This window comes from Erpetoichthys calabaricus, chromosome 15, assembly GCF_900747795.2.
Source record: "Erpetoichthys calabaricus chromosome 15, fErpCal1.3, whole genome shotgun sequence".
Lineage (NCBI taxonomy): Eukaryota > Metazoa > Chordata > Cladistia > Polypteriformes > Polypteridae > Erpetoichthys > Erpetoichthys calabaricus.
In genome coordinates this window covers 82,994,663-83,008,415 of record NC_041408.2, presented here as the reverse complement: position 1 = coordinate 83,008,415, position 13,753 = coordinate 82,994,663, and the positions used below count along the sequence as shown (strand labels likewise).

Below are 13,753 nucleotides of genomic sequence, written 5' to 3'. Positions count from 1 at the left end.
AGCATCTCTTTGTCTATCAGCTTTGTACATCTGCACTCTGCCATCTCTCCCCATTCTTCTTAGCAAAACTGCTAAAGTTCTGGCAAATTTTAAGGAGCTTGAGAGTTAAGTCCATCCACAAATTCTTAATTCCACTGATATCTCGATTCTGTCTCCATGACTCCAGGACATTCACATTGTTGTTGTGAGACTATTCCTATGTAGTTTTAGCTTTTCGCCTGTGACTCAATTGAAACTACAAACAGGTGATACCCACTGAACTAATCCTGTAACTTCTAAAAGCAACTGGCTGCAGCAGTGATGATTTTGGGCTCAAGTCAAGTCGAGTGGCTTTATTGTCATACCATTCTTACACAGTATTGCTGCATAGAATGGCATGAAATAACGTTCCCCTGAACCGCAGTGCAACATATACATAAACACAGGATAAGTGAAAGAAAGGTCAAGAACTATACGAAACTATCGTCTTATATACTACCTGTGGCTGTTCGTTTGTCTGTCCAGGATTTTAAATCACCTGTCGCTCGCAAACCATTTGACTGATTGACCTGAAATTTGGTACACATATACTACGTGACATCTACTGTCCGCTTTCGGGGTGATGATTTTTATTCCTCTTTTTGTTTTTATTTAATTTTATTGTAGAATCAACTCTCGGCAGCGGCCAGCAGGGCGGTTGTGCAGTGCATGCGTACGGGCACCGTTCTTATCCCTACCACCTTCGCGGTCACTTCTCCTACCTCTTCATATCTCAGATCATTCTTGAGGCAGATTGAACACTTAAGTGCCAGCTTAAGTGAAAAATGGAAGAAAACGTACTACGTAATTGCAACACAAACATTGACTTAATCAGTTTTAACGCGAAAAGATGCCGACGGAAGAAGAGAAGAAGCGGGCCGCTAGGATGGAGAAAAGAAGAGCTGCTCAGGAAGGAACAAGTGCATCAAGCAAATGAATGGTAAACGTACAGAGAAAGAGAATGAAAACTAGGAATACTCAAGTCAAGTGTGTTCACTGCACGTTATCGTGCAGTGCGCCGTTACTGGTATATAATACGCACCGTGGCTGTTCGTTTGTCTGTCCAGGATTTTAAATCACCTGTAACTCGCAAACTGTTTGAACTATTGATCTGAAATTTAGTACACATATACTATGTGACGTCTACTATCTGCTTTCGGGGTGATGATTGACCTCCAAGGTTATTTATCTTTATATTTTTAATTATGGGCGCTGTTCTCATTCCCCACACCTTTGCTGTCACTTCCCCTACCTATTCATATCTTAAATCATTCTTGAGGCAAATTGAAGACTTAAGTGCCAGCTTAAGTGAAAAATTAAAGAAATAATGTTAACGTTTACCCCCCCCCCGGTGGAATTGAAGAGTCGCATAGTGTGGTGGAGGAACGATCTCCTCAGTCTGTCAGTGGAGCAGGACGGTAACAGCAGTCTGTCGCTGAAGCTGCTCTTCTGCCTGGAGATGATCCTGTTTAGTGGATGCAGTGGATTCTCCATGATTGACAGGAGCCTGCTCAGCGCCCATCACTCTGCCACAGATGTTAAACTGTCCAGCTCCATGCCTACAATAGAGCCTGCCTTCCTCACCAGTTTGTCCAGGCGTGAGGCGTCCCTCTTCTTTATGCTGCCTCCCCAGCACACCACTGCGTAGAAGAGGGCGCTCGCCACAATTGTCTGATAGAACATCTGCAGCATCTTATTGCAGATGTTGAAGGACGCCTGCCTTCTAAGGAAGTATAGTCTGCTCTGTCCTTTCTTGCACAGAGCATCAGTATTGGCAGTCCAGTACAATTTATCATCCAGCTGCACTCCCAGGTATTTATAGGACTGTACCCTCTGCACACAGTCACCTCTGATGATCACGGGGTCCATGAGGGGCCTGGTCCTCCTAAAATCCACCACCAGCTCCTTGGTTTTGCTGGTGTTCAGTTGTAGGTGGTTTGAGTCGCACCATTTAACAAAGTCTTTGATTAGGTTCCTGTACTCCTCCTCCTGCCCATTTCTGATGCAGCCCACGATAGCAGTGTCGTCAGCGAACTTTTTTAGAGGCCAACTATAACATAACAGCGGGTATGGTCACCGTTTACAGTTGAGTACCACCATCAACTCCTCCTTTTGACAAAAGTCGACATCCGCCCTGAAAGAGTTAATATAGATCACTTTGTAGAGATCTATCCTCCCTTTGACATGAAAAACTATTTTTGCTGATCACTGCCAAAAAAGCAAAATTAAAATGCACTGTAATTCAGTGTTATATAAGAGAAACATGTGGAAACTTCCAAAGGGGAGAACACTTTTTAATCGCCACAGATTCTTCTAATCGGCTTAAAGTGTCTAAAGATTAAAATTGTAACTCAACAGATGACCCCCACGATGATGTCTTATCATAGTGCTGACTGCTATCCAGAATTTAAACGTTCAAATGATACACTGGTCTACAAAAAAAATATTTTTTGTTTGCTTCTGGGAACTTCAGAGCATCTCTTTATTAAGTTTGTTACACTGATTCCATATATGAAATCAGAATTAAGCTAGCACGTCAGATTTTTGAAATACACATCATTGACGTTTTGACACTTTTGAATATCCATCCATTAACCAACCTGCTATATCCTAACTACAGGGTCACGGGGGTCTGCTGGAGCCAATCCCAGCCAACACAGGGCGCAAGGCAAGAACATTTGAATATCAATATAATATATCAACACGATATCTGGAGTTTGGACTCTGTCCCACCAAAATTGTTTTGATGTGTTTATTCTGAAAACAAACCAGAAGACGATACCAGAGACACGTTAAAGTACATTTATGCCAATTTACTTCAATATAACAAGTGAGGGCAGTGTGCCCAAAAATGTTGGAGGCCCTCACTTTTGCGCTTGTACTGCACATCCGTCTCTCTTTTTAAGAACCAACAGTAGTCACCCATCATGCTCAGAGTGAATTTTTCCCGATATCAGTTTTCTATCACCTTTATATCTTGATGAAATCTTTCCCTATACGCATCTCTGACATCGCTTAGATTTGGTGGAAAAAAGTCGAGATGAGAATGTAAGAAAATGCGTCTTCAGTGACATTCTGGCTCCCGTAAGCTAATATACTTTCAGCAGGTTCTCCACAAGCTCAGTTTAATTCTCTGCTCTGTGACTGTCAAGAAAATTCTGGACAACCCGCACAAATGAGGGTGCTGATTCAGTTGGCTTCAGTTTCTTTTTGAACTCCTCATCAAGCATCACCTTCCTTAATTTTGGCTTCACTTTTCTCGAGACCAAGCTTATTTCTTAAATGCTGAAACGCATCATCTTTACTGTCCAGTCACCCATAGTTGTCCAAGACCTGGAACATCCATCCATCCATCCATTTTCCAACCTGCTGAATCCTAACACAGGGTCACGGGGGTCTGCTGGAGCCAATCCCAGCCAACACAGGGCACAAGGCAGGAACCAATCCCGGGCAGGGTGCCAACCCACCGCAGGACACACACAAACACACCCACACACCAAGCACACACTAGGGCCAATTTAGAATCACCAATCCACCTAACCAGCATGTCTTTGGACTGTGGGAGGAAACCGGAGCGCCCGGAGGAAACCCACGCAGACACGGGGAGAACATGCAAACTCCACGCAGGGTGGGCCCGGGAAGCGAACCCAGGTCTCCCAACTGCGAGGCAGCAGCGCTACCCACTGCGCCACCGTGCCGCCGACCTGGAACATCATAACTAAAAAACGGGACATGCTGGATGAAAACGGTTTTCAGATTTGGAGTCAGCAAGTGAAATTTGTTAAAGTGCAGGTAAATGAATCCCAGTAGCAAAATGCTTGTTGACCAGTGATATCTTTCTTGAATAATAAAACTAGAACATTTACAGGAAAAGAATTCAAATTGTTAATGACTAGTGTGGGAGGATGTAGCATTTGGCTGCCTGTCAAAATCAGCTACAGCTGCACTGTTCTGAGCAGGCTGTGATGACAGACTTTTGGGTATGTTACTTGATGTCCCTGCTGTCATTAGAGCCATAAATACATAAAACATGGCGTAATTCATACAACTCTGTAAGAGACACATCCAGAAATAGAATAAATGATGAACGGGGAAGACTGAAGTATAGTCAGATAGGTGCCTGAGTAAAGAAATTCTGACCGAAAGCTCAGCTCAACTATTATAATCGAGCTTGGCATAATAGAGCCATTTATCATCACAGCTGAAAGAAGAAATGCAACTTTTTAGTTCAAGCTCGTGTCCTAACATAAAAAGTTGATCACTTTGTTTTAGACCCTCTCACCATTAATATAGTTTGTGGTGAGGCACAGCAACTTGATAAAACACACAAAAGCTTGAAAGAAACAATGGAACGATGCCTGATAGAGCTCACAGCAAGTCAAAAGCCACACCTGGTCAGTTTTCTCTTCACTTTATAATGCTTTCAATGTCATCGGCAGAAGGGGAATTGGCATTCTGCACCCAGAAGCACTCCGGGTGTCCCTGGTCTTCTTCCCCCCAGCACTTCTGGATGTGGCGGAAGTGCTGTAGGCCAGAGCTCTTCAGGCATCCGGGCGCCCCCTGGCGGTGACCACGGGCCCCTACAGGGTTGAGCTTCTAAGCTCTGTTTCCGTGGTCCCCATACCATCCAGGGCGGCTGCCCTCTCGTGGTCTGGAGGAGGCGTAGTCCCTCTTCCGGTCCTTCCGGGCATTCCGGCTGGGTACCACCCCCAGCCGCTTGCCATAATAGGTAGATAGATAGATAGATATCAGACATACTGTACATAGCTGTGAAAGGCACTATTACACAGACAGATATAAAAGGCACTATAACATATATAGATTAATTATGAGAGGCACTCTTAAACAGGTAGATATGAAAGGCACCATAACACAGACAGATACCTAGATGTGAAAGGCACTATATAATCGATACTCCCCGTGGCTCCAGAGTTGTGATGCAGCAGAGCTAACTACTGAAGTGATGTTCACCTAATGCATTATTTACAGAAACATGAATGCATAATAATTCAACACTTAAGCAGCAAAGAAATTAAAATATACAATCATTAACGTTTCCTTTTCAGTTTCATGTGGTTACTAATGCATACTTAACCTCTTCAGAATTTCGTCAGCCATCATCTTTATTATGACAGTATATACTGTATGATTAAAAGCGGTCAATCTGCTTTGTGAATGCCCTTTCCAGTGACAGGACTGCAGAGAAGCAGAGCATGTGGCATTAGGCTGGCACTGCATACCCATGTGCATAACCTGTGCCAGTTTAGATGTCACAAACCTTTTTGGGATGTGGGAGGAAACTTGCAAAGGCCCTTGTAGACTTTTAAGGACAAACACCACATTGCAAGGCTCCATCTTACTGCTGTGCCACCCAATTTCTTTCTTCCCTGACACATTACAGGGTGAAGGCATTCCAGTTGAATGTATTTGGTTGTAGTCTTAAAAGTGTAATCCGCAGCTCTATTAGCTGCTCTTGAAAGACACATTAATTACTACTATTTATATATATTGTCATATATATGACAATTTAAACATTCCACCCTCTATAGAAACTGTAAAAATATCCAACTCAGACTTAATAAATATTCAATCAGACAAACCTAAGCCTGTTGGGAATCACTGCTGAGAGTTGTTTAAATTCCAAAGATTCAGCACCAAATCCCTATTGAAAATATACATTCACACTGGCATTTGGAGATAGTGAGGTATTTTAGGAGTGCGCCTCAGTGCAACACCACATCGCTACAGCAAAGCGAAAGATAAAGACACTCAAAAAAGTATGCCAAGAATTCTAACACAATGCATATGACCGTCTTATCAGCCAAATGTCAGCAGCTGTGTGCTTGAAAATGGAACATACTTGAGCTCCTGGGCAATGGCAGCAATCTGCTCCACTCTGTCCTGGTGGGCGGCCAAATCACTTTCAAAGGCTTCATGCTTCCTCAGGAGGGCACGCACCTCAGTCAGAGAGGCCGACTCGTAGTCCTTCCTGGAGAGGATCTTCTCTTTGTCTAGAAATGAAACATTAAGTAGTTTAACGGGTCGTCTCGTTCAGGGGCAACCGGGCGACAGACAACTCGGCGACATCCTTTACCAGTTAGGTAATAGTTAGGTTCAAAGAGATTTTTTTACGATATTTAAATAACGTAGGGCGCCGGAAAATCCACAGAATCACCTGCTTTATGAGAGTCCCGATACGTTGAGAGTAAAGATATTCCTTAAGCCGTACTCGCAGGTCACCTTTGTATTCTAAATAACGTTATCATACGATTACAATCAATACAATTTATATGAAGGATTAGCAATTTTGGTTGCAGAACATAACGTAAGATAGAGTTTGTTTCATCTGCAGAATAAAGTTCGTTCATCAGTTATATAAATTTATTTTCAACCTTTTAAATCACGTTGTCATTTAAATATAATTAAAAAATCTCTTTGAACCTTACTGTTACCTAACTGGTAAAGGATTTTGCCGAGTTGTCTTTTCGCCGAGTTGTCTTTTCACTGAGTTGACTGTCGCCGAGTTGCCACCAAACCGGGCCATCTAACATGTAAACTGGGGTTTCTTTATGTTTAGTGGTGACATGTTAATTAATATGGACCCCTGCACGTGTATTACATGTGTCACCGTGTTCCAGCACAGTTTCACATTCCAAGATAATTGCAAGCTTGACTCTTTTTCTTAAAACCAATGACATGCTGTCTGATGGAGCAGGTGCTGTACAGATGGGTTTTCTAGTGTAAAGGACAGCCGGGTCCCATGCCCGGCAGGGACGCCCCTGCTGCATCTGTTCCGGGGGAGCAGCCATGGACACTTCAATACCTCGCCCGGGACGCTTGGTGGCAGCCTCCCTGGCAGACGATGATTCCCCAACCTGGCGCATGGCTCCATGGGAGATGGAGTCCTCCACAGCCTGGTTGGGGGCTCGGATGGCCGCTAGGGGGAGCTGCGTGGAGTCTGCAGTCCGGCTGGTCGAATCTTCAGCCCCACCCGGAAATGCAATTAGGACCAGGTGGTCAAGCACCTGGAACGCTTCCGGGTGGGGTATAAAAAAGGGCCAGCCACCACCACTCGAAGAGCCAGGGTCGGGAGGAGGAGGACTACGCTTAAGGAGGAGTGGTGGGAGAGTAGAGAAGGAATTGTTGGTGTGGGAAAGAGTGCTTGTGGGACTGTGTATTGCCTGTGGGTCACGGGGAAGACGTGTGCCCACGGGTGAAGAAGAAAATAAAAGTCCTTGTGTTTTATACGTGCCTCTGTGTCGTTCTGTGCTGGGTCAGGCGCCTATATAGCGCCTTTTCTACACTAGTATGGCAAGTTCACCCACAAACTCTACCTTTTTTTGTTCCTGTTCTGCCTCTCTTCAGTTTGTAATGTCTAAAACACCCATGTTCCTTATTTTTCTCAGGTGCATTATATGGACTGCAGTTTTGAGTAATGTCTCATACATTGTTTACGGGCGGAGTGGTGGCTCTTGAGGCTAGGGATCTGCACTGGCAATCAGAAGGTTGCCGGTTCGAATCCCATAAATGCCAAAAGGAACTCTGCTCTGTTGGGCCCTTGAGCAAGGTCCTTAACCTACAATTGCTCCGTCCTGGGCATGACATTAATCTGCATCTAGCTCTGCATGTAGGCCCTGGGGGTTGGTGGCAGAATTGGCACCCCGGCCACCATAAAAAACCTCCCACTGTTCCATTCCATCTGAACTGATGTGCATGGGTCCTAATCTGGATCCTGAGTTGGTTTGTCGTGTGGTGGGTATGGCAATGCGCCGTATCAGCGCCTGCTCCAACCTCCTATCATACACATACACACGCACACAGAACACACCCTACGACAAGTCAGTATCATACCCGTTCAATTGTCAGAGACTTGTTATGACAGAGGCACTGGGGATGTCAGACTACACGACTGCTTTCACAGGAGCGTGCTGTAACTGCCTCCAACTCGCTTAGATTACGGAGATGAAGTCTGTGACTGAAAATTGCTGGAGAAAATCATGTCATGTGACATGGCCTTTAGAGTGACCAGTACACAGGGGGGCCCGGTGCATTTCAGTTTTAGTCTTTACTGCAGATATCTGCTGACAAAAATCTAATTTTGCCTTTAAAATGTTTCTTCTTTGAGTATGTGAATTTGTAGTAAAAATAGGGATTAGAAAAGAATAATGAACCCTGCAACATCTGAAAACAGGGTAGCACGGTGGCGCAGTGGTAGCACTGCTGCCTTGCAGTTAGGAGACCTGGGTTCACTTCCCAGGTCCTCCCTGCATGGAGTTTGCATGTTGTTCCCGTGTCTGCATGGGTTTCCTCCCACAGTCCAAAGACATGCAGGTTAGGTGCATTGGCGAACCTAAATTGTGCTTGGTGTGTGTGTTTGCCCTGCTCAGGATTTGTTCCTGCTTGCGCCCTGAGTTGGCTGGGATCAGCTCCAGCAGACCCCCTCGACCCTGTGTTAAGATATATAATGGATGGATGGACATCTGAAAACATTTAAAGGGTCCAAATAACTTTTGTATTGATATCTCAACAACAACATTTATTTCTATAATACATTTTCATACACCGACTAAAGCTCCAAATGCTTTACAAGATGTCCAAAAACAGTTGCAAGAAAAGAAAAACAAATTTAAAAGAGAACGAGGTATGCAAGTATATGTGTTCTTGCTCTGCTGACTATTTTTATATTGTTTAATTGTATTTGCCCATATGAGTGAAGAGCAGCACAGAAGCTCAAAACTGGACCAAAGAAAAGGTAAATCGTAGAGAGACAAACACAGAAATATTACCCACTGGTGTGTTCAATGCCAACAGGTCATAACCTGGTGGGAAACTGTTCTGTCACGCCAGCACACTGGATACCCACCTTGTGCCCAGGACTCATGGATTGAAGCTTTCTGCCGAAACTTTTCCGCAAGGTGTTCCAAACGTTCCAGTCTTCTAATCTCGTTCAGGAGCCATTCTTCATAGCCCTTCTCTGCTTGCTCTAGGTTCTGCCATGCACTTGCAATATCCTGTCAACAGATAAATAACTTTACGCTGCATGCCAAGCAACTACATCAAGTTAACTTTCAGTGTTTTAAGTGTTTGATTCTGCACCCTGTTTACTGCACAAGGAGTCATTATGCAATGTGTCCATGAGGTGTTTTATTGTTAGGGGTGGTGGTGGACATCCAAGAATAATACAACTAGAGCTTTTTATTTTTACAGTCCATAAAGCATACCAGGGCGGCATGGTGGCACAGTGGGTAGCACTGCTGCCTCGCAGTTGGGAGACCTGGGTTCGATTCCTGGGTCCTCCCTGCGTGGAGTTTGCATGTTCTCTCCGTGTCTGCGTGGGTTTCCTCCCACAGTCCAAAGACATGCAGGTTAGGTGCATTGGTGAACCTAAATTGGCCCAAGTGTGTGCTTGGTGTGTGGGTGTGTGTGTATATCCTGCGGTGGGTTGGCACCCTGCCCGGGATTGGTTCCTGCCTTGTGCTCTGTGTTGGCTGGGATTGGCTCCAGCAGACCCCCGTGACCCTGTGTTCGGATTCAGCGGGTTGGATAATGGATGGATGGATAAAGTATACCAAAAATTCCTTAAGACTTCAAGTTTAGGACAAAAATATATTTTTAAAACATTGTAACAGAGGATTGTCATTTTTATTTATTCTAATAATTTTCATTTATCATTGCAGTTTGAGATGGTGTCTGTTACGGTAGTACCCTGGCTGAAGTTTAGTTTTTGTTTATTATTCTGTAGGTTTTAATTTAAGTATACTTTTTCATGTTATGTTGCTAATTTATTTTTGGCTTTGTTTTGTCATTGAAGGTTTGTAATATTATGACTCTTCTTTGATATTGTGTTGTCTTTATTGATTATTTTGCTATTGCGTTATGTTTCTATGTAGTGTTTTTTATTTTTTGTTATCTTCCCTGTCTCCTTCATTTTGAGCCTCAGGGAGGCAGGGCCACTTAATGATGCATTTAAGAAGCCAAAGCTCCCACATCAGCTTTCTTCAGCAGTGCTTCATTTTGTTTCCTGCATTTTGTTTGTGATTTTTGATTACTGAATTTTCTGGCTTTTGATCTGTGCATTTAATTTAAGGTACTGTTTGTTGGTCTGAAATTTGAATTCGATTGTTTTATCTTGCCTTGCCTTTTTGGGATTCCTTGTTCTTTGAATATATTTTTTAACTACAAAGGAGCCTTGCTTTTTTGTTTGTCCTTTAAACATTAGAACATTAGAACAATAGAACAATCTAGATGAGAACAGGCCATTCCGCCCAACAAAGCTCGCCAGTCCTATCCACATCAAGTCGAGTTTTGAAAGTCCCTAAAGTCCTGCTGTTTACCACACTACTTGGTAGCTTATTCCAAGTGTCTATCGTTCTTTGTGTAAAGAAAAACTTCCTAGGCATTATTATTATTATTATTATTATTATAATGTTTGTGTGAAATTTACCCTTAACAAGTTTCCAACTGTGTCCCCATGTTCTTGATGAACTCATTTTAAAATAACAGTCTCGATCCACTGGATTAATTCCCTTCATAATTCTAAACACTTCAGTCCTTCCACCTCTTAATCTTCTTTTGCTTAAACTGTAAACACTCCACTCTTTTAATCTTTCCTCATAATTCATCCCCTGTAGCCCTGGACTCAGCCTCGTCACTCTTCTCTCTTCTCAACATATGTGGTTTCCCTTTTCATCCTTAAGGGCATTTTTGTGATCATTTTGAAAGGCTTTGCCCCACTTTGGGAGATGAGCAATCCAGAACTAGGGAATCCATTCCCGGACGGGTTTATCCATTCCCAGGAATTTGGGAATCCTGCATTTCATTCCCGGGAATACTGGGCTCCCGGGTATGACACAGTGCACGGGCATCTCACATGTGAATGGTTTTAGAACAACCAACACTTATCTTAATACATAATTCGCCAGCCTCCTCACTCACTCACTCACTCACGTCCGTCCGAAGCCTTCTGCACAGTCGCCTTCTGCGCAGCTGCCCGAAAAACCTTACGAGACCGACATCGCGGCAGGCAGCAGATTTACGGCCGGAAAAAATTCAAAGAGAAAGGCAACTTCGATTAAAGCTCTAGAGGCCTGAAAGGCGATTTCGACTACAGCTCAAGGCCTAATTACGCATTCTGATTCAATTACGCATTCATTCAATACACCTATGCCAGGTTTGTGGTGCTTATACTTATTACTATTCCACTCGTGCCCGTTTCATCTTACGTTGTCGAAACGGGCTCTTTGTCTAGTTTTTAATAAAACTACTGCAATATGTTGACACAAATAAAAGACTAACCGTAACTACAAGCAGTTCATGCTGTCATATAAGTACATGTATCTTTAGTTGTGGTAATAAGAGCGTAGAAAGCACAACGTCCTCACAGGTGGCGCAGTGGTAGAGCTGCTGCTTTGCAGTAAGGAGACTGTGGAAGACTGCGGGTTTGCTTCCCGGTTCCTCCCTGTGTGGATACAGCTTTGAGTACTGAGAAAAGCGCTATATAAATGTAATGAATTATTATTATTATTATTAACGTGTCCAGTGTGCAGTCGTCAAGGCAAGAGCGCACCTTCGTGCAGAAGTACACCAGCTGCTGAGAAAGCACGCTCTGCCTCCACTGAAGTAGGCGGCACAGCCATCAGATACTGATACACTTGTTCTAAACAACGCCCGCGCTTGCCGTTGCTCTGAATCACCGCCATTTCAGCTTTTACTGATGCATCCAGTTTCTTGTCATCATTCTGTGATGGCAAGTTTCTTATCACAGATAATGTGGATGCACCAGACTGATGCATTGCAATTTCAAAGCTGTTGTCTAATGAAGTGCAAGCTGCAGCAATGGCATTATTTTCAACTATAACTCTGTTATTTCTTGATCGATTTTTACACTTTTACACGCTATATATGCGAGCTTGGCCGTTCCCATTTTCCCAGGAATTACACCAGTTTCATTCTCGGGAATGCGGGAATGAAAAATGTCCGGGAACCCGGAAATGGATTCCCTATCCAGAACCTACCATTTCAGTAGGGGTCAGGCTCTCTGCGGTGAGGCCAATTCCAGGGGCACCGAGTTAAGAGCAGGTTTGGCTTTTTTTCATTGGTTTCTGGAGGCCTGCAGTTGACCCTAAAAGGCAGGAACTGGGAAACAACAGCTTGCTTAATTAGCCTTGGAGTTCAATTCAAAACAGAAGTTATTTGGAAGAAAAACCTGCAGCGTCAGAGGGGTCCTTAGGACTGAGTTTGAGAATGACTGATCTAGGCCCTCAGCAATATCACATGATGGGTTTTTCCACATAACTTGTGTTGCTGTGATGTGTTTTGTGTAGAAGTACAGTATCTTTACATACAAGTAAAATCTTAAATGATCGACGTGCTTGTTTAGAACAGAAGTAGTAAAAGGGTGATATTTCCACACTTACTGAAACCATCTTGCCTTCTGAGGGCATGAAGGCAGGCCTGTTGCTTATTCTAAGTTTGGTCTGGAGGGTGTTAAAGTTGATCTCCAGCTGGCACTTCTCTTGGACTTTGGGAGGCTTGTGCATACGGCGGTAGTCCCGGAAGTCCTCCAGCTTTTGTTGCATCGATACCATTGTTTTCTCCGGGGTGCGGTTTTCTAGCCAGGGGATGGTGCGTCGAATCCATTCCAGCAGCTGTTTAGTGAGAAAATCAGACAGTTCCTTTACAATTAATTTCAGTTGTATCAGCCATAAATCACAAGTTCAATGTTCATTGATATAATTCACGGTGCTAAGTAAAACATATGCACTAGCAGGTCCAGCCTTGAGTGACCAATACTGTCAAGCACCATTGCTTCGGAGAACCAGAAAAAGAGGGCCTGAGGATTGGGTACAGAAGGAAACCTTCACAGTTTACCTGAGATAGAGCTCTAGTGCAAAAATATAGGGGATATATGAAAACTCTAAAATCTAGGGGTGTTAAGTTGATAGCTTGTAAGACAAAAAACTTGCTGTATAACTGTAAAGTACTTCAACCTGTGCCTGCCTGTTTAAGTTAGACATTCTGCATCATTTGTGCCAGCACTTTACTATAGCGATCAGATCATATGACTCAGTGAGTCAGGAGGTGACAGACAAAAAAAAAATGAAGTGATTTCAAAGCATTCAGAAGTAATTCTTATGAACACAAAAATATCAAACTGTAGTAGAGATAAGTAAAATAAGCCTCCTAAAGCTAATTCAGTCTCATAACTAACTAACAATTTTGTTGCAATTATTAATTTCAAGGAAATAAGGGGTTGCCACAGCGGATCATCTTGTTCCATGTCTTTCTGTCCTCGTCATCTTGTTCTGTCACCCCCATCACCTGCATGTCCTCTCTCATCACATGCATAAACCTTCTCTTAGGCCTTCCTCTGTTCCCCTTACCTGTCAGCTCTATCCTTAGCATCCTTCTCCCAATATACCCAGCATCTCTCCTCTGCACATGTCCAAACCAACGCAATCTCGCCTCTCTGACTTTGTCTCCCAACCGTCCAACCTGAGCTGACCCTCTAATGTCCTCATTTCTAATCCTGTCCATCCTCGTCACACCCAATGCAAATCTTAACATCTTTAACTCTGCCACCTCCAGCTCTGTCTCCTGCTTTCTGGTCAGTGCCACCTTCTCCAACCCACATAACATAGCTGGTCTCACTACCATCCTGTAGACCTTCCCGTTCACTTTTGCTGATACCCGTCTGTCACAAATCACTCCTGACACTCTTCTCCACCCACTCCAC

At 43.7% G+C, this 13,753-nt stretch overlaps 1 protein-coding gene across 1 annotated transcript in view; it reads right to left on the bottom strand.

Annotated features, from left to right (window-relative positions):
- Positions 1-13,753, bottom strand: part of LOC114665647 (alpha-actinin-2) — a 143,847-nt gene that overhangs the window by 53,507 nt on the left and 76,587 nt on the right. The window contains exons 10-12 of the mRNA XM_028820256.2: positions 12,435-12,665; positions 8,882-9,029; positions 5,879-6,029 (exon numbers count right to left, since the gene is read on the bottom strand). Coding sequence (XP_028676089.2) covers positions 5,879-6,029; positions 8,882-9,029; positions 12,435-12,665 — 530 coding nt within the window. The remainder of the gene's footprint in view (positions 1-5,878; positions 6,030-8,881; positions 9,030-12,434; positions 12,666-13,753) is intronic.